Raw genomic sequence first — 24,459 nt, forward strand, 5'->3', positions numbered from 1 at the left:
GGCTACTTCCATACAGGGAGGAATGCCATAAATTTTAATGTGACTTCATATTGCAATATATCCACTATGCCTCAATGTGACACCTTTCATTTTAATTGAGTATTCTTTCTCAGAACATAAAGGACTTTGTACTACCTTGGGTATTAAAAGGCACACAGAGTTAAAGCAAATATCACTGCATCTTTATGGGAGATGGATTATGCATGATTAGACATTGTAAACCACAGCACCCTTAACCAGCTGGGATAATCGCCACGGTTGCGGCGGGGGATTCGCGTACTGCGACAGGCGAACTGTGCAACCATGTCAAAGGTCAGAGCGGCAGATTAGGTGTCCGAGACATTCAGAGCTTAAATGAGCAGTAAGTGACAGAGTAGGGAGAGGTGTGGCTGCACATGTGAATGTACGAATGTGTTTGTGGACAATTCTCGAAGGAGGCTCATTTAACATCTAGGGGGAAGCCAGAATGGAGCCCTGTGGTACCCCGGGGCCCTTCATGCCATCTGCTGCCCTGAGGCTAATACCCCACCAGACGTTTTAGCCTCCACTGGATCAGTCATGGATGGACAGAGGGAGAGCCTGGGACTCAAAGGGGGTGGGGTGTTGGGGGGGAGGGGGGGCAATTGGGATGATTTGTTTCAGAGGTGAAGGATTATTTCATCCCGGCATCAGATACAGGACCAAAAACAAAGGCAGAGAGCTGCGATTGTGCAAAAAAAAAAAATTTACATTAAATTAAAAAAAATAAAAAATGCAGGCATCCTACTACAGGAGACTCATTTTGACTAATTCACTGCACTGCAGTACAGTATTTTGTCTTTCTTATGTAAATAAGTACCAGATGGAGCATCTCTTTTTATGAAGAGAGAAGTTAATAAGAAACAAGGTTAAAGTCCAAGAGACACTATTACAGGTAGTCCAGTAATGAATTAATAATTGAAGATTTATTAGTGTGTGTCATGGCTTAAGATAATGAGACTAGAATTACCATCTCATATCGCAATCGTTACATATATACATCGTGTTCGATTTTTCACTCAAAAGGTAATGCGATATCCCATGTGGATGTAAAAGGGAGATGGGTGTTTATTGTGTGAGTCATCCCACAGCGACAGTGGACAGAGGGACGGAACATGTAAGAGAGAGGGGAAGAACTAACTGAAACCTGAGCAAATCCTTAAATGCCTGTGTGATTAACAAAACGTAACTTACGAATGGTGGACACTGCAGTTGTAGAAGACAAAATCAACACTGGCAAACTTCTTGCCCGTTTCCTTGGATTTCAGATAAAGCTTCACCACCCGCTTGTCACCTGAATGAATATAACACGAGCAAAAAATTACGCAATTACACACGAAACAGTTTAAGTTTGCAAAAAATGGCATAAATCCAAATGTACAAATGTCATTGTTCTTGTGGTCGTAGAAACAACCCCCAGTAGATTATCATTTGAAAACATCCATCCATCCATTTACAAAACCGCTTATCCTGGTTAGGGTTGCAGGGCGCTGGAGCCTATCCCAGCTGACTTCGGGCGAAAGGCGGACTACACCCTGAACTGGTCGCCAGTCACTCTCAGGGCACATATAGACACGGACAACCATTCGCACCCACATTCACACGGTCACTAAGTGGGAATGGAACACCAGCTGCACACACCAAAGTCAGGCGAGTGTACCACTACACCATCAGTGACTTATTTGAAAAGAGTAAAAAAATAATAAAAAATAAATAAAAAAACTGGGATGCTACAGCTGATCAGGAGCCAAGAGTGGGTGCAGTTAAAGAGTTACAGAAGTGCAACTTGGAGAAAACCAAAAGTTGAGTGTCAAGCTTTTGAACATGTATAACAAAACATGTTCAGCATTTCTGTGGCGAAAATAGAAGTTGACATGAAATAAGTGCACAATCGCTGCTAAAACAAGAGGAAGCAGAAATGTCTAAATACAGCAATAATCACTGATTCATGGCTTTGAAAAGAAGTAAGCAGTGTCGTTTCGAAGGAAACAAATATAAATAAGTGAAACTGACAACAGTGCATAATGGATGATAATGGCAATTCCAAAACTGCTATTTTCAGTAAAAAAATGCAAACTTGAGTTAGGGGGCTTTGAAATGGAACAGGCAAGCCTTATTGGTAATGACAATGTATTCTGGATGGAGTCACACTAAGCAAATCATCTAATAATGCTGAAAATATTTTCTGGTGGCTGCACAGCTGCAGAATTCTCAGATTGCACAGTAGAAAAAGACCCCTTAGGGGGAGACATCGGCCCATGCTGATGAATTAATAGCATCAAATTAATTCAAAGGCACAAGGCAGGGGGGAGCATTTAGAACAAAACTGTAACAGCGACATAACTTGTAAAAAGAAATTGTAAAATGAAGATATTGCCACGATGCCAGCAAAATCTTATGATTCGTGCAAGCCCCAAGACTTCCTCACCCCACTAATTATGCCCAACCTTTGTTCCGTGTGATGGGGATGACGTCACGAGCAGAGGGGGACAGGCAGTAAATGTGTTCGCCTTGGATCAGTCCCTCGGTCTCCACGTAGTCCTCGAAGGAGCAGTTGACTCCCGCTGATAGATCAGGCACATTACGAGCCTGAAGGACCAGCTTTGGAGAGAAAGAGAGAGCGGCAATCAGTACAAGATCAATGAAAGGACACGGTGTATATGGATTGTTATAAGATATGACATGGGGGTTAATGGGTGCTGGGGGGGAGAGACATGTAAGTGAAGCTGGGTTATGTGTGGGTGTGTGATGGGCCCAGTAATTTGTGTGTGCATCTGTTACAATGGCAGCTATTATTATTATAGAAAGGTTAATGTGTGTGTTAATGTGCACCAAGACCCACAGTTTGGTTTGATATGCATTTTCTGTGGTGAAGATACAAAGAGTACCTACATTACTTTAGAATCGCAATGGTAGCAAAAGTGTAGGTACATTTCATTTGTACAGCACAGAGAGGATTAAAAAAATGGCTTTACATGGTTAAAATACAAAATCACAAACATTATACAGGTAACAAGAAAAAACTAATCAAAACTTCTATTCCTACTGGAATGCCTGCCAAAACAGCTTAGTTTATATCTTTTGTCAGGCTCTATCACCTTTGATTTTTAATCTCATGTGAGGGATGGTAAGTAATGGGTGGTTAGGACAATGAAATGACAGATCCACCAAGTATGGGGGAGCATGACCAACGAGGGCTCTGTAAGTGACTGTTAAAAATGTTGTATTAAATCCTAAAATTAACGGGGAGCCTGGCAAGGACCAAAAGTGGAGTGTGGAGCAAATCTCCCTTCACCCACTATGTCATGTTAAATTCATTGATAGATTTCACTGTTTTGTATTGCTATGATGCTGACACAGCTATTCCCACCCCAGCTACACACCCCATCGGAGACATGAAATCCAGATTAGAGTTTATCGTTTCAAAATGAACTATGGAAAACAGAACTAAACTATACTTTGTGGTGAAAATAATGGCTTAAACCAAACCATCTGTGAAAGCATTCTGCACTTTAGGGTTAGACACTTATTGTCCTATAGACGCCTAAATGTTTACGCATGATATGTTTAGAGAGGAGGAAAAAAAACATGGTTCCACATGACTTGATTATATAGTTTCATGAGAACTCTCTTAAGTATGACAACCATTTATGTTAGTTAGATTTCAGTTTCAATTTTCTAGAGCAAAAACAAACAAACTAAATATTTTATAAAAATACTCCACAAACAACTATTACAAATTCAGTCATTCAATTTTGACCTGCATGTATCAGCATCAATTCAGCAAAAAATATACCCTTATTGCAAATCATCTGCTCAAAACATACATTATACAAGCTTCTCACCACTTGGTTTATTAAAGCTAAGTATGGGCAATACTTGTCACGCAGCACAAGAAGGCACGCACAGTTAATGATGTACTTAATTGTTTGTTTTATATTCATGACCTTTATTCTTTTTTTTTTCCTTACAAATAATTACTGTAACTATGACTTTAATACTGTGTTAGCCGTGGTAAACGGCATGTTCCAACTTGTGTACAAATTCAGGTGACATTGCCGCTGTAAGAATGTAACTATGTCGTAAACCAATGATCCCCTAAATTGTATATGACAAGGCTTACCTGCACTTCAGACATGGTGACAGAAATATTTTTGGGCTGAACGGTGAGCTCCACACACTGCCTTTGGTCTGATGCAAACCTCTGGGGTTCACCCGCTCTTTCACAACGGTCCTTTCGCGAGCAGCTTTAAGAGCAGAAGAAAAGGAAAGGCAGAAAAAAAGAGCGAGGGTAGAGTGTGAGAAGACAAGAGAAGCAAGAGAATTAAAGAACAAAGGAGAGGGGGAAAAGATGAGTATTGTGAGCAGTTTAGATTGTCCTGTATGACAATCATTTTAAACATGATAAAGATGCAGAACAATCACCTTCACGCAGAAAATGAGAGCAATAACAGAAGACAAATTGGCTAATAGCTTGCCACAACCATTACTGCAGACCTAAACATCATTACCCCTACTGGCCTTGACATTTGTGCAAGAAACACTAAGCCGTGTGGACATCCATATCGCTCCTCATCTGTTCAGTTTACTGTCCCACCCAATTTAAACTTGTCAGAAGATATATAGGTGACCATTAAAGTTGCACTGAGCTGTAAATATGATACAATTCAAACCCACCGCATATCAAAAGTGGTCAGCAATTTCCCCTGCTTATTACCAGGCAACTGATGACGAGAAATAGGAAGCTTCGCCGTGCAGCAGTTTTACTATTAGCTATTCATAATGCATTATCTATCACTTCACCTCAGCGCTAACAACAACTCGTCCCAGAGGTGACTGAAAAGAGCTGATGTGGCACTCTGTGTAGGATTGACAATAATAGGGAGGCAGGAAAAGATGCTAACTGCTTCCTCCATGAGCAGCCCCCATCCTCTCATTTAGTTAGTCTGGTCGTGGCATTCGTTCGGTCGCTGGCAAACCCCCTAACAACTCGGACACGTACGTAGGCACACACACAAACACACACACACAAACTATAGGCATGAGTGTGCACAAAGGTGTGCATTTATTTTCCTTTTCTGCTACTGCTCTGGTATGCGAGTGTGTGCCTATTTCCTAGAAACCGCTGCATGTTAGTGTGTGTGTGTTTGTGTGTGCTTACGCATATGTGTGTATCCCCAGCTTAATTCTACTGTTGATTGAAACTACCATGGCTATTAATAAGATGGGGGTAAAGGCACCAGACGCCTGAAACGAGGCTTATAAATAATTTGTCTATTAATATTTTCCCATTTTGTCTGCAGGGCCATTGCCAGATTTGGCAACAGAATCAGCTTGGAAATGAGAAAGCTGTGTTCATGACACACAGTTGAGATCTGGCCAAATGGCAGGTTATCACTGGTTCAAGCCCATCACAATGTTGTCATTTTAATGATGGAGATGTGGTACACGTGTGAATGCCTGAAGGAAAGACAGCTTGCTGATAAGTCTTCTAGGTTTGATTAACATGCCCAGAGACTGCATTACGCCAATTGCTCACGGTGTTCTGAATTTGGTAAAACTTCATCATGTGTAATAGTGGCACTCACTTAGGTTAAAGAAAGTGTGGGTAGGGCTAGATAATTTTGTGAGCATTACCACAAGCCAACATTGTTATATATTTTATTTAGTGTTAAAGGTTGGTGAAAAAAAATATTCAAGTAACCATAGTCAGTTAAGCCATACGGTATTCATGGCCTGAACAATTTAGTTAAAGTTTGAATTATTTGGTCTTTAAGACAATTTAGAATATTAACCCTGTTAACATTCACGATTTGTGGAAAGAAACTACCCATACAAGCACTGGGCACACATGCATACTCCAAATAAGTTCCAACAAAGATTCAAACCTTGACTGAGCTAACCACTATGTCACCTTGTTGCCAAGATTGGGGAAATGAATACTTTCATGAATGGATAAAACAACCAAAGGAGACAATTTTTCATTATTATCTCAAACACAACTTCAGTCTTTTACACTTTCTTGTGCATCATTTCCAGCCAGATGATAACCATTAAACAAATAAAAATTCACATTCACAAAAAATTTGGCCAGGGTATGATTTATTTTGGGATTAGCTGTATAATAAGTCACTCCACTTCAAATATAAACAAAGAATGTTTCCTGTTAACAGATTTCTTAAATTGTGTTATCATATGGACATCTGTGTGTGGTACTTACACATTGTGCAGGACACACCATCCACAGTGAGGGTCTCTGGAGCCTAGACACTCCCCGCATGTAGTGTACTGCTCACAGCTCTCCACTGGTACTCTCACCACCTGGAGGCAAACCGAGAGGGACAGCAACAGAGAGAGAAAGGAGGGAGATTGTTAGATAAATTATTTTCGCATTAAATTGGAGTATGATGAGTAATTGACAGTTCATAGCAAGAATATGAGCTAGAATGAGTCTCTCTCTTGAGATGGTATACAGGATTCCCCAGAGAGAAATAGGTGCACTGGGAGGGACTACGGTCTAGTGGGTGTGTGACAGCTTTCTGTGAAGCATACACAGGTGAAGCCCGTCAGGTGGTCATAATATTGCCAAGTGACCTAAAAAAAACATTGGGAGGCAGGGAAGCAGACCTCAGTGCAAATGTGTGCGTGTGCGCGTGTAAGTGTGTGTGCGTGCATGTGTGTGCGTGTGTGTGTGTGCCGGAGTGCGTGTGTGTGTGTTTATGTGTACATACTGCGAGACAGTGAACTGACGTGTTTGAACAAAGTCGGTGTAACGAGGTCCTGTGTGACAGTGTATTTGTGTGTGTCACTCATTCAGAGGCACACTAGAGGTGTGGGCTTGCTGAGAGGCTAGAAAAAAAATTGTTTGAGATGGCTCTTCACTCCACTTAGAGGTGATAAGCGATGATTAACAACTTGCTCCCAGGGGACCAGGAAGTGTGGCTATTCCAAGATATTTGCTGGAGACTGTTGGTTGGTGTTTGACAGACAAAGCACAAGCATATGCACGTATTGTTGGTGTGCAACAAAGTAGACGTGGGCTTATATTCACATGAATGTTTAGGGCAAGGGTGTTCAATTAAAATGTTTTAATTGTTCTTTTTTTTAAATGATAAGCATTTGTCATAACAATCTAAGAGAAAAACATCTGGATCTGGACCTCTTTCTGCCTTTTGAGGACCTATGGTTTATGGCGTACAAATAGTCTCAACACCATTAACCTTTCCTTGCTAACGGGCCCCGTGTTGTTGAGTTACTTGATCCCTGTCTCATGGTGTGTGAGCATGTGTGTACCTGCCTTGCACTTATATCAAGTTGCTACTGCAGGCTAGTTTAAATCAAGTAGCAGAGTCAACTTGCTTATTAGGAGGAAACGACATCGAACAAACATCCCCAGGCTAACTAGTGGGGTCACACTGAGATGGTATGAGAACCTGGTTTCAATTAAATGTGGGGACAAATGGGGGATTGGCTTATCATGAAGGGCAACTGGGGTGTATGGAAGGATATGAAAAATCATACTGCAGAACAAAAAAGAGGAATACAGAGTTTGGGCTGACTTGCTGCAGGAGAAAAACCAGGAGGACAAACGAACAGAGCAATGAAATACTAAACTTGAGGCCAAGAGCCCCCTGGGAGCTCTAACTACAACAGATATGTAAGACAGATGTGACATAATGCAACTAATTTATTCGCTCAAAAGTCATATATAGGTCTGGCTACAATGTTTCTAAAAGAACAATATTGCATGAGGGGATGGCAAATAATAAATTTAAAAAATGCCATTTGGCCCAGAGAGAGATCCAGTTGAAATGATACAAGCAAGCAGAGGTGAAGCGTAGAGAGAGCAAGTGGGAGGGGAGGCTGGTTGGATGAATGGAGGTGTAATGGAAGACAGATACAGGGGGAATCTGTGAGGACATTGTGGTGAGTCGATGGGTTATGGTGGCAGACACTTAGCTTTCTAAGTGTCATTGTCACAATGAGTGTAAGGCCAGATTCCATTTGAAAGGAGAGCTGAGCGATGTCTAGAAGAACAACAGTGTGAACTAATAAGCAGATAATGGGTCGATGCATGAGGCAATGAACTACGGTTGAAGACACCATCTCTTATGTAGCTATAATTTAACGAAGAGGAGAAAAGCAAGACGTAGTCGTCACAGATCCTCTTCTTCATATATCATTATTATGGTGATTAAAGACAATGGGGTCAGATGCTGTAAATCCTGCTTCCACTACCACTGCTCGCTGAGCTTGCATCACCTTGTCATTGCACTCTGTGATGATAGATATGGCCTATTGTGCACAATTGTCCGTTCACCAAGAGAAGTGATGACGCTATGTGCTGTACTCAGTAGGAGTGGTTAAAAAAACAAAAGAAATGTTGACGCAATAGAAAGCCGTTATGCTTAACTAGCCTGATGGGAATATAAAATTTCTTGCTGTAGTCAACACGGTGCTTTAATAACTTGTATGTGAATCCTAATAATCAGCATATACTGTATGTATATGATAATATATGAGCTGCCTTCACATATACTGACATACATTCTCAGATTCCTTCTTTCAGGCTCTCACGATGGCTCTTTTAATGAAAGCCAATTCCAAACAGCATACCACATTACTCCTTTAAATCACCTCATAAACCAAAGCTGGATGCACCTCTCTCCTGCTATCTCCTCTTATTTACAATGGCCTCTGCACTGTAACTCAAGTCCCCTTTTCTTGGCCTTCTCCTACCCTCCGAGCCTGGCTCTATTGAAGTGCCTTGACATCTCCTTTTAACTGTAAACTTTCCACCTTTCCTCTCCAATCTGTTCTTACAGTTGGCTATCACCTGCCTTTAAAAGTCCAGCTAACAGGCTTTGTGACGGTCACCCCCAAACCCAAAGGACGTGTAAAGCTTTTAATGCAGCTTTTTATTGCTTATTAAATCCAAACACATAAAAGGACCTTTTACAGATTAAAAACAGACATGATATGGTAGAGGGAAAAGACAGGTTACTATTGGTTAGTCATATTTTTAAGTACCGTTATTAGAGCAGCCTTTCCCAAACTACAACAGAATGTTGCAGTTTCATTGATTGTCAAGCAGTCAAATGCAATTTCTTCATAAAGGGCTTTTTGATTTATCTTTGTTTTACTGAAGTCATATACAGTATGTTGTTGGTTTTTTTTACCATTGATTTATATGAACTGTGACACATTTTAGTACGTCCGTAAGTAAGTTATTTCTGAGCAGTCACGGAAATACTGGAGGGTGACTTGGGGCTGTGAGCAGCATTTGTGATGACATTACCTCATTATACCTGTGCTGTCTTTTTGGACGCTTCTTGTCTACAATGATCCTGAGGAACTAACATGATGATAGAATTGTTACATCATGGCTTTTCTGAAGGACCTTAAAATTGAACTGATAAGTGGGCTAAGACAAATAACAGTCAACTTTGTGGTGTGCCTTGACCAGAGTTGAATTATTGTACTTTTATAATGCATCATGGACGTTGTACAAGAAATTTTACGTCACATGGCAATTTAACTTTAAACAGATCAACATAGAGGTGCACTCTCAACAGGGTGTCCATGTAGTTGTGCTAGTTTTCCCCAGTTCTTAAATACCCATTTAGGGGACAAGAGGATTGTGGTATCAAAGGTTGGGTTAGCATGTCTGCATTGAGTGGATTGTCAGGGACTTAAAGACCATTGGCTAGCTTGATGTGTTGACTGGTAAGCAGCCAACTGGTACTAGGTTGTTGCTAAAAAAGGTGGTGTTGAAAGATGATTTGGGAGAGGAATTTGAGGGAAGAACATACAATAAAAGGACAAATGAATGAATGAATGACGATGTGTATCTGACATCTTATAGAAAAAAAAAATACTAATGAAATAAAATTTGGGCGGCATGGTGGACGACTGGTTAGCACATCTGTCTCACAGTTCTGAGGACAGGGGTTCAAATCCCGGCCCCGCCTGTTTGGAGTTTGCATGTTGTCCGTGTGCTTGCATGGTAGGTTAATTGAAAACTCTAAACTGCCCCGTAGGTGTGAATGTGAGTGCGAATGGTTGTTTGTTTCTATGTGCCCTACGACTGGCTGGCGACCAGTTCAGGGTGTAGCCCCTCTCACCCGAAGATAGCTGGGATAGGCTCCAGCACGCCCGCGACCCTAGTAAAGATAAGCGGTACAGAAAATGGATGGATGGGTGGAAATAAAATGTGGATTTCCAAAATGGCACAGACCGAAATCCAGAGATGGAATGTCAAAATAAAACATTTGGATCTTGCATATACATAAAGGCTGTTTTGAATACTGCTGGCAAAAGGAAGTAAAAATTGGACTTTGGACTTTCCAATTAACTCAAAGAAATTCCACTCTCACTCTATAAGACACTACACACTCCCATCCTTTGTGTTGCCTTTGTGTTACATGTGATGGGAATGGAAGAATAAAGGGGAGAGAGCAAAACAGCAGGCCAAGACAGGGACTGAAGACAAAGATTTTAAAAAAACTGTGAAAACAAAGGTGTGAAAAAGAGACAATAGTCAGACAGTGAAAAGGAGAGAGAGGGGTAAATGTGAGTGGCTAAGGTAGACGAGCCTGGAGGTCTTCTAATTAAGTGCGGATGGGAGAGGTCGGCTCTCTGGTAAATGACTCTGTCACTTTAGTAAATGGACTTTTTGAGGAGTGAGGAGCCCCACAGCTGGCATTTCCATTATCACTGCCAAGCGACCCACCACCATGTTCACAGGTCGCCAGCAGAGACTGGGGAAGAGAATACAGCCATTCCTCAAAGGTGGATTAGCTGAGCAGTGACAGTACGGAGGCGGAAAGATCCAACTTGAAGCTATAGCAGTCGGCAGTTTTACTTCAGGTACCTTTACCCAATAGCTATAAAGTAATAAGTGATGGCAATCGAAAACCAAAGAACTGGTTCCCAGTAATTTGATTGCTAGAAGTTGTCTGAATACCTGATGATTCAGCGTATCGATTTAATGTGAAGATATATTGCGAACCTTATATAAATAAGTTAGTTTAACGCAGAAAGTTGAACACAGCCATGTGCCTAATTACCATTTAGGAATATAATATCGTTATTACATGGGACCTCTTTACAAGGTTGGTTGATTGTTTTTGTATTAGTCCGCCTCGCTGGTGTCCGTATGTGCGCCCAGTGGATATTGTGTAATGAAACATGTTGAGTCTGCCACTTTTTGCATGATACAAAGTTGGACTAAGTAAACGACTTGGTCCTTTGTCCCAGGGAAAAGTTACCGTAGATTCCTCTTATGTCGCAAATGAGCGATGACATCACACGCAGGTGTTCTTTGGTACTGAACTTTTCAAACATGACGCAACCATGTGATATAACCCTCTATCATGTATAGTGTAATTTTGATGTATGGAGTACAGTGTTAGGTCTGCACACACTGTATGTAGCATCCGAGACGTTAACACAACAACAGTCACCTTTCTATTATGTCATCCTTGTACGGCACTCTCTAATTAATGAATTTAACCTCTCAATAGTCAATATTAATATTTATTACAATAATAAAGCAGCAAATATTAATAACCATATTTATTATAACCCTCTATCCATCCATCCATCCATCCATCCATCTTCCGCTTATCCGAGGTCGGGTCGTGGGGGCAGTATCTTTAGCAGGGAAGCGCAGACTTCTCTCTCCCCAGCCACTTCATCCAGCTCCTCCGGGGGCATCCCGAGGCGCTCCCGGGCCAGCCGGGAGACATAGTTTCTCCAGCTTGTCCTGGGTCGTCCCCGGGGTCTCCTCCCGGTGGGACATGCCTGGAACACCTCACCAGGGTGACGTCAAGGAGGCAACCTAATCAGATGCCCGAGCCACCTCATTTGGCTCCTCTCAATGTGGAGGAGCAGCGGCTCTACTCTGAGCTCCTCCCGGGTTACAGAGCTTCTCACCCACTCTCTAAGGGAGAGCCTGGACACCCAGCGGAGGAAACTCCTTTCGGCCGCTTGTATCCGGGATCTTGTTCTTTCGGTCACAACCCACAGCTCGTGATCATAGGTGAGGGTAGGAACGTAGATCGAGCGGTAAATTGAGTCCTTCTTCAGGACAACGGACCGATACAAAGTCCGCATCGCTCCAGGAGCTGTACCAATCCACCTCTCGTTCTATTCTTCCCTCACTCGTGAACAAGACCCCAAGATACTTGAACTCCTCCACTTGAGGCAGGATCTCATCCCTGACCTGGAGAGGGCACTCCACCCTTTCCCGACTGAGGACCATGGTCTCAGAATTGGAGGTGCTGATGTTCATCCCAGCCGCTTCACGCTCGGCTATTATAACAAAGCGAACATTTAAGCAACACATTCACTCAATAGTACTGTGGTCCCTCATTGTTGTTTCTGTGGTAAAGTACTTTTGCACTTGGAGACCCCAAATCAAATGTTTGCATTTCTAGGCTCTAAAATGGTTCTGCTGTTGTGTAAAATGACCTACCAGGTAATTTGAAAACCAGCTTGATCGGGAGTGTTGTATTTGAACTGAATAAATTGTATTCAAAATCAATTTTAAAAAAATGCCCAAGTTTAGAACACATACTTGTTCTTGTCACTGCAGACACTGGGCTCAAATTTTTGATGTGACACAATGAACTGCTCTGAAGGCCATGCAATCTTTTGGTTGGCTTCATTCCATGAGAATCAGTCAGAAGCACATCCTTTCACCCAAATCGTCATCAAGCAACAGGAGACCCCAACTCTATGTCCGATTGATAGCGACTGAGAAGTACATACAGATGGAGGGGAAGCGAAACCATTAACCTCTCTATCTATCTTACCTTCTCTTCCAACTATTGGTCTGTAAGATCACACCATCCATTGGGAGACAACGGTGGAGTAAAACAGTAAGAGATGAGAGAAAGACAGAGCTATCTTGTGACAGCAAGACTTCCATAACAAGATGTTTCTACACACACTTTTCCGATGGAGCATGCACACAATAATCCACACCTTTCTGGGAAGGAAAAAAAGAAAATCCCACAAGAGATACAACAGGAAAGCGTAACGGGAGCGAGATGTCAGGAGACAATTAGAATGAGGCCTTGTAGTCGGTCAGACATGGCAACAATCACTCTTTGTTTGATTGAAGCATTATGGTCAATCTCACAAGTGAGACTTAAAAAGCACTTATCCCCTATTTAATCATATCACAAAATTAACCAGAATGGTGTAGATCTCTACAAGGCTGAAAAATCTCTTTAATCAGTAGCAAAGGTAAATGTTGAAAAATATCTTGCAGTAGTAACAAAAGCAGAATTTTTTTTTCTGTATTTGTATCTTATTGTAATGGGTATATCCTTGGCCTATGTCAAACCGCTTCACAAATGTCCATGGACAGCAGCAGAAAATAGTCTATCACTCTTGATAATAGTAAAATAACCTATAGAATGTTAGGGTGACAAGACTCCAGAGCACAACATCCGTGAATTTTACACAAAGAAACCACATTGTTAGTATCACAAAGACAATAAGACTGTTGAACTCTTTACACTTGCTGAATGTAATTTGACAGTAGGCTTTACATGATTTTGGGGCCAATCACCGAGTTAAAAAAAAAAAAACGATAACTGATCACCGATCCGATCACATGATGGAGCAATGTGTCTATTTAAATGACCTGTTCATTTACTGTATATACTTGTATACTGAATATCTTCAAAAAATATTCTCGTCAGGTGATGAATTCTTATCAGTAAGGTCAAACCAACATTACAACATGACAGAAATAATGGGTGCTAACTTACTGTAATTCAATTACCCGTAATTTCTCGTGTATAATGCGCACCCATGTATAATACGCACCCCAAAGTGGACCTCAAAATTCTGGAAAACCCTTCTACTTATGTATAATGCATTTTTACAACGCATGATTTTGCTTCTACCCATATGATCAAAACGAAGTATTTTTTCAAACAATTATTCTGAAGTTAAGCACTTTATTTGAACACGTAATACTTTCTTGAATTTACTTGCTTTTATTTTTAAATTCACAGCCCTACTTTTATTTAGTAAATGAGAAAACACACAGTTGTGCTCATATGTTTGATTACCCAGGGAGAATTTGTAAGATGGGTACAATTCTTTAAAGAAAACATGAAGGACCAGGCTAAACACATTTAATTTTTTTGTAATGGGATTCAAATTAAACGGTCAAGCATTTCAGAAAAGTATTATCATTAAACAAAACATAACCATAAAGAAATTTATGATGGTTGTTGTTCAGTCATCAGACATATTTATAAAAAAAAAACAAAAAAAAAAAAAAAAAAACACTATTTCACAAATTCTGCCAGGGTATGTAGACTTATGAGCACAACTGTACATATATGCAGTCATACGTACCCCTGTCATACTGGAATGAAAGTGTAGGCTCCACCTTTTTTTTATAACCACTAGGTGGTGGTGGCATTTTGGAGTGAAAGTGTACAGCTTTTTTATAACTAGATGGCGGCATACATTTATAAAATGTGAAAGTTTTTGGATTTGGCACTATACCCATGTATAATGCACCTATTGACTTTTGACAATTTTTTGGGGGAGGAAATGCGCATTATACACGAGAAATTACGGTGCTTTATTGTAATTAAATTACTTCACACACACCGAAACTTTAGAGCATGATTCGACAGCACGCCGGCATGTTTAAGTGCAACCGTTAGTGCAAGCAGTAGCTTGCTTGCCTACGTAACGTTTTGTTACCTGCTTGTGAGCCGTATCGTATTAAAAGTACGTGAACATGCCTCAAGCAATCCTTGAACGAACGTCTTCTCCCAAGCACCAGTGACTACCACCACGTTTTTTCCCCATTTTGTTCTTTTTTTGACCAACACGATACACGCGGCACTATCCTTTGTTGTGTTTGTGGCCGTGGTAACGAGCGTATCCAGTCCCGTTTGATTTGACAAAGCCCAGTGATCGTAAATGACATCAAAAGACAGGCGACAAGGCTAAAAATAAACTAGCTTTTGGATTCAAACATACAGTACACGACAGCGACGCGGAGTAAATGTCTTTTGCGGAGCCGATCAATGCGGATTGCCGAATGACGACATTATAGCAGATCAGCCGATCAGCATAAAATGTTAATTATCGGCCGATACCAATCAAGACGATGAGATCGGTGTAAAGACTATTTATTTGACAGGATCTCATTTTTTTAATGAGGTCATTAACGACAACTGAGCAAGGTACATGTAACTAAATGCAATGTTTGTTTAGCAGAGATTATCCTTGCTTTGGTTTCTCCGCCATGTCTCCATGTTTTTCAGTTCACTAATACCATTAGTTCAACATCTTGTTTTTATTTAACTATAACATACATGTCATAAAAAACACAAGGACATGGTGAATGTTTTATTTAAGTGAGAGATATTAGTAGTTTAAGACTAACACTGCAGACAAAAGTGCAATAATGGTTTGAGCTCTTGAAATTGAGTGAAATGGCTACACTCCATTCTGCACAAGCACCCCTCCCTCCTTGTCACTCCTGACTTTGCCTCACTGCACCATGGCCATTAACATTTGCATAACAAAGATCACTGTCTTGCTCAAAATCATGTGGTGTGCATTGACACTCCTGGGTGACAAACGTATGAAGTTTGGGCGCTTTCAAACCTTACGCAGATAAGGGAGAAAGTTTAAAGGAGTGAACAGGGGGTGTTATATCAGCAAAATAAATATGTAGATTATGATTTGTAAAAACCTGCATTAAATTCACCCTAATAGATCCAAGGATTTGTGGAGAGAATATTAGCTGTAGCACACACAAAAAAGGAAATATGAAGCATCAGCTAAATACATCTGATGTTAAACTACTTTTACGCTTGTTAACTACCGGGATCTTCTGTTGGCCAGTTTGATAAATTGAGAAATTTAATCTTTGAGCCATTTAGCCACTGACTGATTAGCTCTATCGAGTTCACTAAATGACAGTCTTGATTGATACAACCAGCTGCCTGGTTATGTGTGTTGATGTCAGCCAATGCTAATGTGTGTACTAACGAGATTGGCAGCAGACCAGTAATTTGTGAATGTAAACAGATTGACGGACACACGCACACACACAATCACACACACACACTCTCACCCCGGATTGATGCCTAACGAAACCACACGTGGGAGAATAATATAAAAATATTAAATAATTAGGCCTCATTTTGGGAAATCAGTCCCACATACAACCCATTGTTTTCCATCCGAGAAGCAAACAACAGTAAAGACATTCAGATGTGGTCAAGCACGTGAATTAGTGCCATGTCATTGTATATTGTTAACAATTCTCAAAAACATGCACTCGCTTTCACGGTTTCTCTCTGTCATACACTTGGAAACAACCAACGGACGCTCTATTGCTACCTTGAACTAAGTGTCATGCAACATCTGTGCAACTTCATTATCTGTGACAGCCGTCTTAAAGTCATTGCAAACATATTCTCTCCTTCAGGAACACAATATCTATATTTCAGTGTATGTTTAGCATTTAGCCACTGATGCCCAATGTATAAATGTAATGTGTGTAAAAGAAACAGGCTATGCATGTGCACAAAGCCAGAAAGAGAGCTTTGGCTCTAGATTTGGATGATATGACAAAAACAGAAATCTAAAATCACCAAATCTTGACCAGAAAGACGGCAAGATTTGATGACGGTAGTCTGACATAGTGTAATCGTGAAAGACCAAATTTGTCTTGTAGTCTGATCCAGGCATTAGGCTAATGACAGACTAGAATTTTTTCTAATTTCTAACTCTGTTGTAAACCGAGGACCCCTTGTATTTAATAAAAACATATTGTAACCAGAGAGGCTTCTATTATGATTAAGATATTTAGTAGGTGGATGCTGTTATTTATAGGGTATTTTAATTACGCTGTTATAGCAATCTGAAGGCAAGTAACTCCCCGCAACTGAAAAATGGATGCAGACGACACTGCAGAGCAAGCACAGAAGCAAATGGAACATTAATTGCCAACACAGTCTCCACATCATCATCAAAACTGAGAAGTCCTAGTGGCCGGTAAAACAAGACACTTTAATTCATGTAAGTTTATTTAATTGCCTTGGTAGGTGCTGCTGGCTTGGTTTGCAGCAGAGTTCAACTGGATTCAGAAATGTTGTATTTAAACTATAGGCTGAAAGTTTGAAAGGCACGACACAAGCGGCAAATGATTGAGAAATGGCGTCTATTACAGCAAAAGGCCATTATTTGAGGAAATGCAGTATTAGGCTGACAATTACATAGTATATTCTCTCACACTCAAAAGGTGATGAAAAGTGATGAAAAATAATGGATAGTACATGAACTCCATCAAAAAGAAATAAAATATTGGAAAAACAATTAATACTTTGAGTCGTCTTGTATTAGCATCCTGTCCGACCAAGCGCACACACGCACACACACACACACACGCACGCACGCACGCACGCACACACACACACACACACACACACACACACAAGGACTAGCCAGTGAGTTAGGGGCAAGGCTGATTTATGACTCGCTCAGTTTCATCTATATTTATCATTGTCATTGTTATCGATAGAATATATGACAGCAGGAGAGGACAGCCTACTGTACGTGTGTGTGTCTGTGTGTGCGTGCGCATGTGTGTTATAGTGAGAGGGGGATGGAGGCAGGGAGTGCTTGTCGTGGGCTATGCATGAGTGGATATGTCCAGTGACACCTTAACGTGCTTGGCTTGTCTGAGGAGCCTCTGCAGGCAACCAGCTATACACAGGCACGCAGGCACGCACGCACGTATACATGCGGCGCTGACGATCAGCACAGAGCTACTGCGTGCGTGCGTCTCGATATGAGGAGATAGGAAAAGAGGAGCATGGCTGCCTGACTTATGCAAAGTAACCTGGGGTGTGTTGTAAAGCAAATTCAGCCCAGTTTCGATCGGCATCCTTCTATTGATGTGCCTTACGCCCTTCTTCCAATCTGTCTTCCTAATCCTACTATTTCCTACCTCTGCCTACTATTCAGAAAGTGTGTATGTGTGTGTGTGTTCAAGAGGGGTGCAAAAAGGGGCATTAGTGAGAGATCAGAAAAACATGGGAATGGGATCAGTATAAGGCAGTTGAGAGGGGAGGACTCAATTTGGACTTAGATAGAAACGTGCGTGAGTGTGTCAGCGGAGACAGATTTGTACAAGTAGGGTGGGGGGCATATCGGAGTAGATGGAGGGCAGAGGATAAAGATGAGGATAGGTTGGAGGGCAAGATGAGGGAATTGCCCAGCTCTGGTCATTAGTGCTGAAAGAGGGTGTGTGTATAAAAAAAAGAAAAAAAAAAAGGCCTGGCAACCCGATCCCCCGCTCTGCTTGACTCAAGCCTGCTATCCATTAATGGTGTTCTAACAAAAAGCAAGACAAGCATGCGCCTGTTTTGTTGTGCATGTGGGTGTGCACGCTTTTGCGTGTGAGTGTGTGCATTGCTGAGTTCTAAAACAATGACAATTATTGAAAGGAAAAACATGACATTTAGAAAAAAAAAAAAAAAAAAACTGCGATAATAGTAATAATATTTTTGTTTCACTTTATGACCTGTGTTGTTATTTTCCATGTAGTGTCTGAATATTTATTCATAAATTGTATGCCTTTTTGTTCACTGGCATGCTGGCATACAAACTGCCTGTCCCAACTCCTTGCTGACTGGATCATCTTTTTGTAAGCACAATTCAATTAAGGTTTACAACTATGTGCAGTTTGTTCTAAGTTCCGAAAAGTTTATTCACCACAAATGACCATGTCGCTTCTTGTAAAGCCCTTGTCTACTGGTCTTTAATAAATATGATTCCATTTAATAGTGTTGGCTTGGCTCGCGGCAGAAGAGATTTGCCAAGTCTTCAACACCTTCCATAAAATCAAACATTAGACATACAGTATAACTCACCCGTTTTAATCAGACAGCCGCTTTAGATCTATTAAAAATGGCCATCTTTGCATGAGGCAAGCACCGGCTCTGCTTCCTTCTCTCACTGCACTAATGAGACAGAGAAATGAGGGGAGCAGCTGGGCCTGGGGAGCGACAGAGCTGTGACATGCTCGCCTCCGCCTGCTCCTCCCCGCCATCCGCCGTCTCATTGCTCTCACAGTCCTACCATCAGAGTAGACATGGTCTACATCGGTGATGGGGCTGGTAATGACCATAGGTGTATAGACACACACACTGCATGTGACGGGTAACCCTCTGCATGTCTGTGTCTGTGTGTATATGTTCATTATTAGAGGTCACGCTGACTTGTGTATTCCATAAAGCTGCATGGTGATTGTACAGTATGAGTAAAATTAAAATCTGTTACAGTTAATGTTTAACAAGGCTGTGTTCTGGCTGTTAATGGTTGATAATGGTCTGCGGGAAGGAAAATGTCTGTCTGCATGTAGCCGTCAAGGTCCACATACAATAAAGTAGGCAGCAAGAGTTATGCGAATAAACATGGCACTGTAAGGGGCAGTGGAAAATGCCATCCTCAAGAATATTGGATATGGATTCTAATGATCTTATGCATGTTTTCTCATCCTTATTTCTTAAATTCAGGGTGATACGTGCAGCTAAATTGCTATTAGGTGTACTTTTTTGCTTTTCTCGTTATTGTTCGTTTATTTTTTAGTTTTGTTTATCGTTTGTATTGGTTTAGTGTGTCACCATGCCGCTTTCTGTCCACATGTGCAATTCCCCTGTTGCTCCACTTGAAATGTGAATTTTATGAAAAGCACTTCCTTTAGGCTTCTATTGACGGGCTAATATGGCTTTTCAATGACGGGTTGTAATGCCATCTGTTGCTTTGGTATGTGCTTGACAGCTTGAAAATGCATTTTCATATGACTAGAATGTGGATATGAATGCAGTTTCTGTGGCCCATCATTCTTTCTTCTTTTTTTATTATTATTATTTTTTTTTAATAGACCTAAACCACAAGCTCACCTGTCTGTCAGTCAGTGTGTAGAGGTACTGCTGGTCTGGGCTGAAGAGCATGTCTCTCAGCAAGGGACTTCGTCCTTCACTTAAGGTCACCTTCTCATAGAGTACTGCTGGACGGTTTGGACTCACAGAATTCACCAAGATCTGAAGAGGAACACACACAAAGCAACAAATTAACTCATCCAAATAACTAGAAAAATGTCATTTCCAAACCTTTAAATAAAACCACGTCATAAAACCCACGGTAACAAGCACAGATAAGGAGTCCCAACTTTAGCTTCAATTAAGCACATTTAAAATACTGTAAATCAAGAGAAATACACTGTAATGCAGTTGCTTTTTGCAATAAAAAGTAAATAATAAATATAAATAAATAATAATAAAAACAATCAAAAATAAATAAATAATCAACAGTTCCTTGTTCGAGATCAACACAGCATACAAGAAAAAATATATCCATGAGATATTTGACAAACACTGCTTTTTAACTGGAAATTGTATCTCGTACTGCAGATACTGCAGTGTAAATAATGTAATATGTATCTGTATACATCTATTTACTGATCTAGTCGGCTCTCCAACCATCCCATTTGACAATTGGTTGAAAAGTGGCTGCTTGACATAGCTAATCAGCTTAATTGCAAGTCTTTGCTAATAGTGTGTGTTGATTATAGTGCGACTGATTATAGTTATGGAGACATGATTACATGAGTGGATAAATGGAAAGGGAAACTACTCAACCTATAAAAGAAATAACAAATCTACCGAGCAAATTAAATCAAACAAAGCAGTAAATAGTACATAACTCGTGAGGGTCACACTAATCTCCTAATATATGTGAAGAAAAAGATAACCATTGTGTAGGGCCTTGAAAGTATAAGTGTCTTTGTGATCTTTGCTGAATAGTTCAGCAAGACCTGAACAGTAATGGTGCAAAAAGGAGATGGAAAATTGTCTGGCTGGAATGGCTGTGAGCCAAAGTCATCTCAGCAGCAAATGAAAATCACAAAGCAATGGCGAGGGAGGGGGGCAAATATCATCTCTCCATTATTGTCAACTCGCTCTGCTATCAGCTCACAGTGACCAGGGAGGGACAGCATGCAATGAGTAGTTAGAAAAAATATATTAAGACACACAGACAAATGGGCTCACTCCAATATATAAAATAAATTATAATTAGAAACGGGGCATGGTGATAGTGTCTCCCTCACAGTTCTGAGGACCGGGGTTCAATCCAGGGCCCCGCCTGCGTGGAGTATGCATGTACTCCCCGTGCCTGCGTGGGCTTTCTCCGGGCACTCCGGTTTCCTCCCACATCCCAAAAACATGCGTGGTAGGTTAACTGACAACTCTGATTTGATAGCTGGGATAGGCTGCAGCATGCCCACGACCCTAGTGAGGAGAAGCGGCTCAGAAAATGGATGGATGGATGGATGATTAGAAACAATTAGAAACAAAAGTTACTGCTCAATATGCACAACCTTAAAAGTATCAGATAAATATATTATATGAAAGGACTCACAAATCTACTGAAATCTTTCTGCTTGGGTGGAAACCTCAATGCAAACATTTGCAATTCCATAATTTGTTTACAAAAAAAAAAATAACAACCGGCGGCCATGCCATTATCTCTGCAGGAGAAAGAGCTCACAAGGCAGAGATAAAGAACTGGAGATGAGAGGAAATATGGATGTGTATTATCAAGATAATGGACCAGTAAACAAGGGATGCATTACAATCACAGATGGATCCTATCTGGACTAACACAAACACGCACGCGGATGAATAACAAAGCATTTCAATAAGATTTTTAAAGAGAGATTTGAATGAGAAAAAAACAATGGCTAATATGCAGGAGTAGACGGGTTTATGTCAATGGGCTTCGCTCAATAGTACACTATGTGACTGACAACCCATAGATTAGATTGAATGTCACGCAATGGTTGTATACCTGTTTATATGTAACACATTTCTCCTTTGTCTACAGCTGTTGTTTCACTCACCCCTTGCATCCCTTTGAAGAGGGATATTGTATGCAGCGAAAACACAAATGTGGGAAGTGAGATACGTATGAAAGAAACCCAGAAGCAATTGAAGGCAGGCGACCCGTGAAAAGAAGTAATAAATTGTTTCAAATCCATTTATTCAGAAGGGACCGCAGCCAAAACTGAAAATATTGAAACCAGCAGGAGAACACTATTAGTAAGAAGACTTAAGTACTGCAGAGTATATAATCTATGGAGGCGGCTACAATGATGGATGGATAGAGGATGGATGAATTTGGACACATATAGAATGCTGGTTTGAATCCATCGCAGAGGTAGAAGCAGCACCAGAGATTTAAGGATCACAATCTTTTAACCATCTTAACAGGAGGCAGCCATAATGTACTTCATGGGAAAAAAGTGCATGTGTAAAGCCTTGAAAATCTGTTTGTCACTCCCATCAATCTACAAGCAGTTTTTCTTTGTGCGTATATGAGAGTATTCATGATGTGACTGCATGTTTATCAAGTCAAGAAATCAATGCAATGCTCAGTGACAACAGGAGACAATGCCACTCAGTCATTGTCTCCTCTCTATTCCTTAGTTTTCCAGTGAATACTCCCTGGATGATAAACGCATTTGTTTGGAGCACTTCTTTCTTCTGTGGTCATCATATTATAATGGTACCTCTAAGACTGGAGACAATTCGATCCAAGGCATACAGTAGGTCACGCTTCGATATATTATAATTTTGAATCTATTTCTCCCATACTGTTCACCTTGCATTTGGACGCAACTTCAATAACGAGTGATGGAGGTGGTGATGAACGCGTAGAGGGAGAATCCTGCCTGTGTGTGTGGAAGGTGAGTCGCTTCACATAAAGGCTAAATAAAAGCAGATGACTTTACTGACTTTTCTGTTTTTCCTTTTAAGACTTTTGTCAACTTGTCCCTCTTGTACTAAGCATCCAGGACCGGGATGTGAACGGCTTCTGCCTTGTTTTTACAATAGGTTATGAAAGGGAGAGTCGATCGGGGAATGGCTATGACAATTAATAGCAGATCTGGAAAATGCAGTTGAACGTAAAGCATATTTTGCACACTAAAAGCACGTGTGCATGCACACATTTAACACCTATATAGTGGGGTAAACTTGACAGAAGTATGTCTAGCCATGCATAATGGCAGAAGGCCTCACATTCCTGACTTTGATGTGGAGGGAGCCCCACGTGTATGAGTGGGTGCATGTGTGTGTTTAGGGGGTGTCTTGTGGCAAGGGGAACTCAGTGTGGCCCTGAGCAGAACAAAGGAAAGCAACAAGAGGGTGATGGACAGAAAAAGAAAAGTGTCAGGGTTCTATAGGATCTGCACTATGTTAGGGGCCACGGGGAGGATGAAAGTGTGGAGAATGGATGGAAACACTTAAAACCAGGACCTAATTCTTGCAGCTTTTCCAAGGTCAAAGCCAAGCATTTTCAATATCATTTAAAAGCTTTCCCAGTTCACTACAGATGAGTTCAATTTCATTTTACATATTTAAATTAATCCAGAATGAACGCAGCAATATTTACACAACAACAACATGTTTACACAAAGGAAACAACCAGCAGCACCAAGGAAGAATAAAGGTATTGCTTGAGGTTGCAACAGGTTGTGGGTACGAATTTAGCATGTTATATGTACAACTTTTGTGCAAGACATTTATCTTTCCATCTATCCAGGTTAGACAATTGAGAAGGGATTCTTACTTGCAACGCCGACCTGACAACCGATTTACATACAGTACAACCTCAAATTAAAACACCCCGAGGTTTGTACAATTTGGAATCAACATTGAGTGAGTCTTTGGAGGCGTGTTCTTTCTTATTTTTACACTTTTATGATAATGCAGAATGTTAAAACCTGAGATCACAGGATAGGATACGTGTGGGGCGGGGGGTGGGGTGGCATTGGGTCCCTGCGGCCCCCACTGGATGGCCCGTTGTCGGGGCGCCTCGGTGGGGCCGGCGGACCGCCCTGGGTCCCTCGGTGTAGGGCATGTCCCGTCCGCCGGGCTGCTCTCGGGTGGACCCCTGGGACTGATCCCGCCCCTCGATTGATTGGGTGGGGTCCCTGAACTGGTTGCCAGCCAATCGCAGGGCACATAGAAACAAACAACCATTCGCACTCACAGTCATGCCTACGGGCAATTTAGAGTCTCCAATTCATGCATGTTTTTGGGATGTGGGAGGAACCCGGAGTGCCCGGAGAAAACCCACGCAGGCACGGGGAGAACATGCAAACTCCACACAGGCGGGGACGGGGATTGAACCCGGGTCCTCAGAACTGTGAGGCCAACGCTCTAACCAGTCGTCCTCCGTGCCGCAATAAACAAACAATAAAACATTATTTTCTAATTAAAACATACTTCTTTAAAACTCCAGGAGAAACTCCACTGTGTCCCTGATATTGGCCCGACCGATTAGATATTTCCTAGATCAGGCCCGACATATTTT

The 24,459-nt window shown here is 41.2% G+C and overlaps 1 protein-coding gene across 3 annotated transcripts in view; it reads right to left on the reverse strand.

The window, feature by feature from the left end:
• LOC133483183 (plexin-A1-like) overlaps positions 1-24,459 on the reverse strand; it is a 209,533-nt gene that overhangs the window by 91,506 nt on the left and 93,568 nt on the right. For all 3 annotated transcript variants that reach the window (XM_061783981.1, XM_061783980.1, XM_061783983.1), the window contains 5 exons: positions 19,983-20,123; positions 6,239-6,339; positions 4,142-4,265; positions 2,466-2,619; positions 1,213-1,312 (listed from right to left, as the gene is read on the reverse strand). In XM_061783981.1, the coding sequence (XP_061639965.1) occupies positions 1,213-1,312; positions 2,466-2,619; positions 4,142-4,265; positions 6,239-6,339; positions 19,983-20,123 (620 nt within the window). The remainder of the gene's footprint in view (positions 1-1,212; positions 1,313-2,465; positions 2,620-4,141; positions 4,266-6,238; positions 6,340-19,982; positions 20,124-24,459) is intronic.

This window comes from Phyllopteryx taeniolatus, chromosome 9 (genome assembly GCF_024500385.1).
Source record: "Phyllopteryx taeniolatus isolate TA_2022b chromosome 9, UOR_Ptae_1.2, whole genome shotgun sequence".
Taxonomy (NCBI): domain Eukaryota; kingdom Metazoa; phylum Chordata; class Actinopteri; order Syngnathiformes; family Syngnathidae; genus Phyllopteryx; species Phyllopteryx taeniolatus.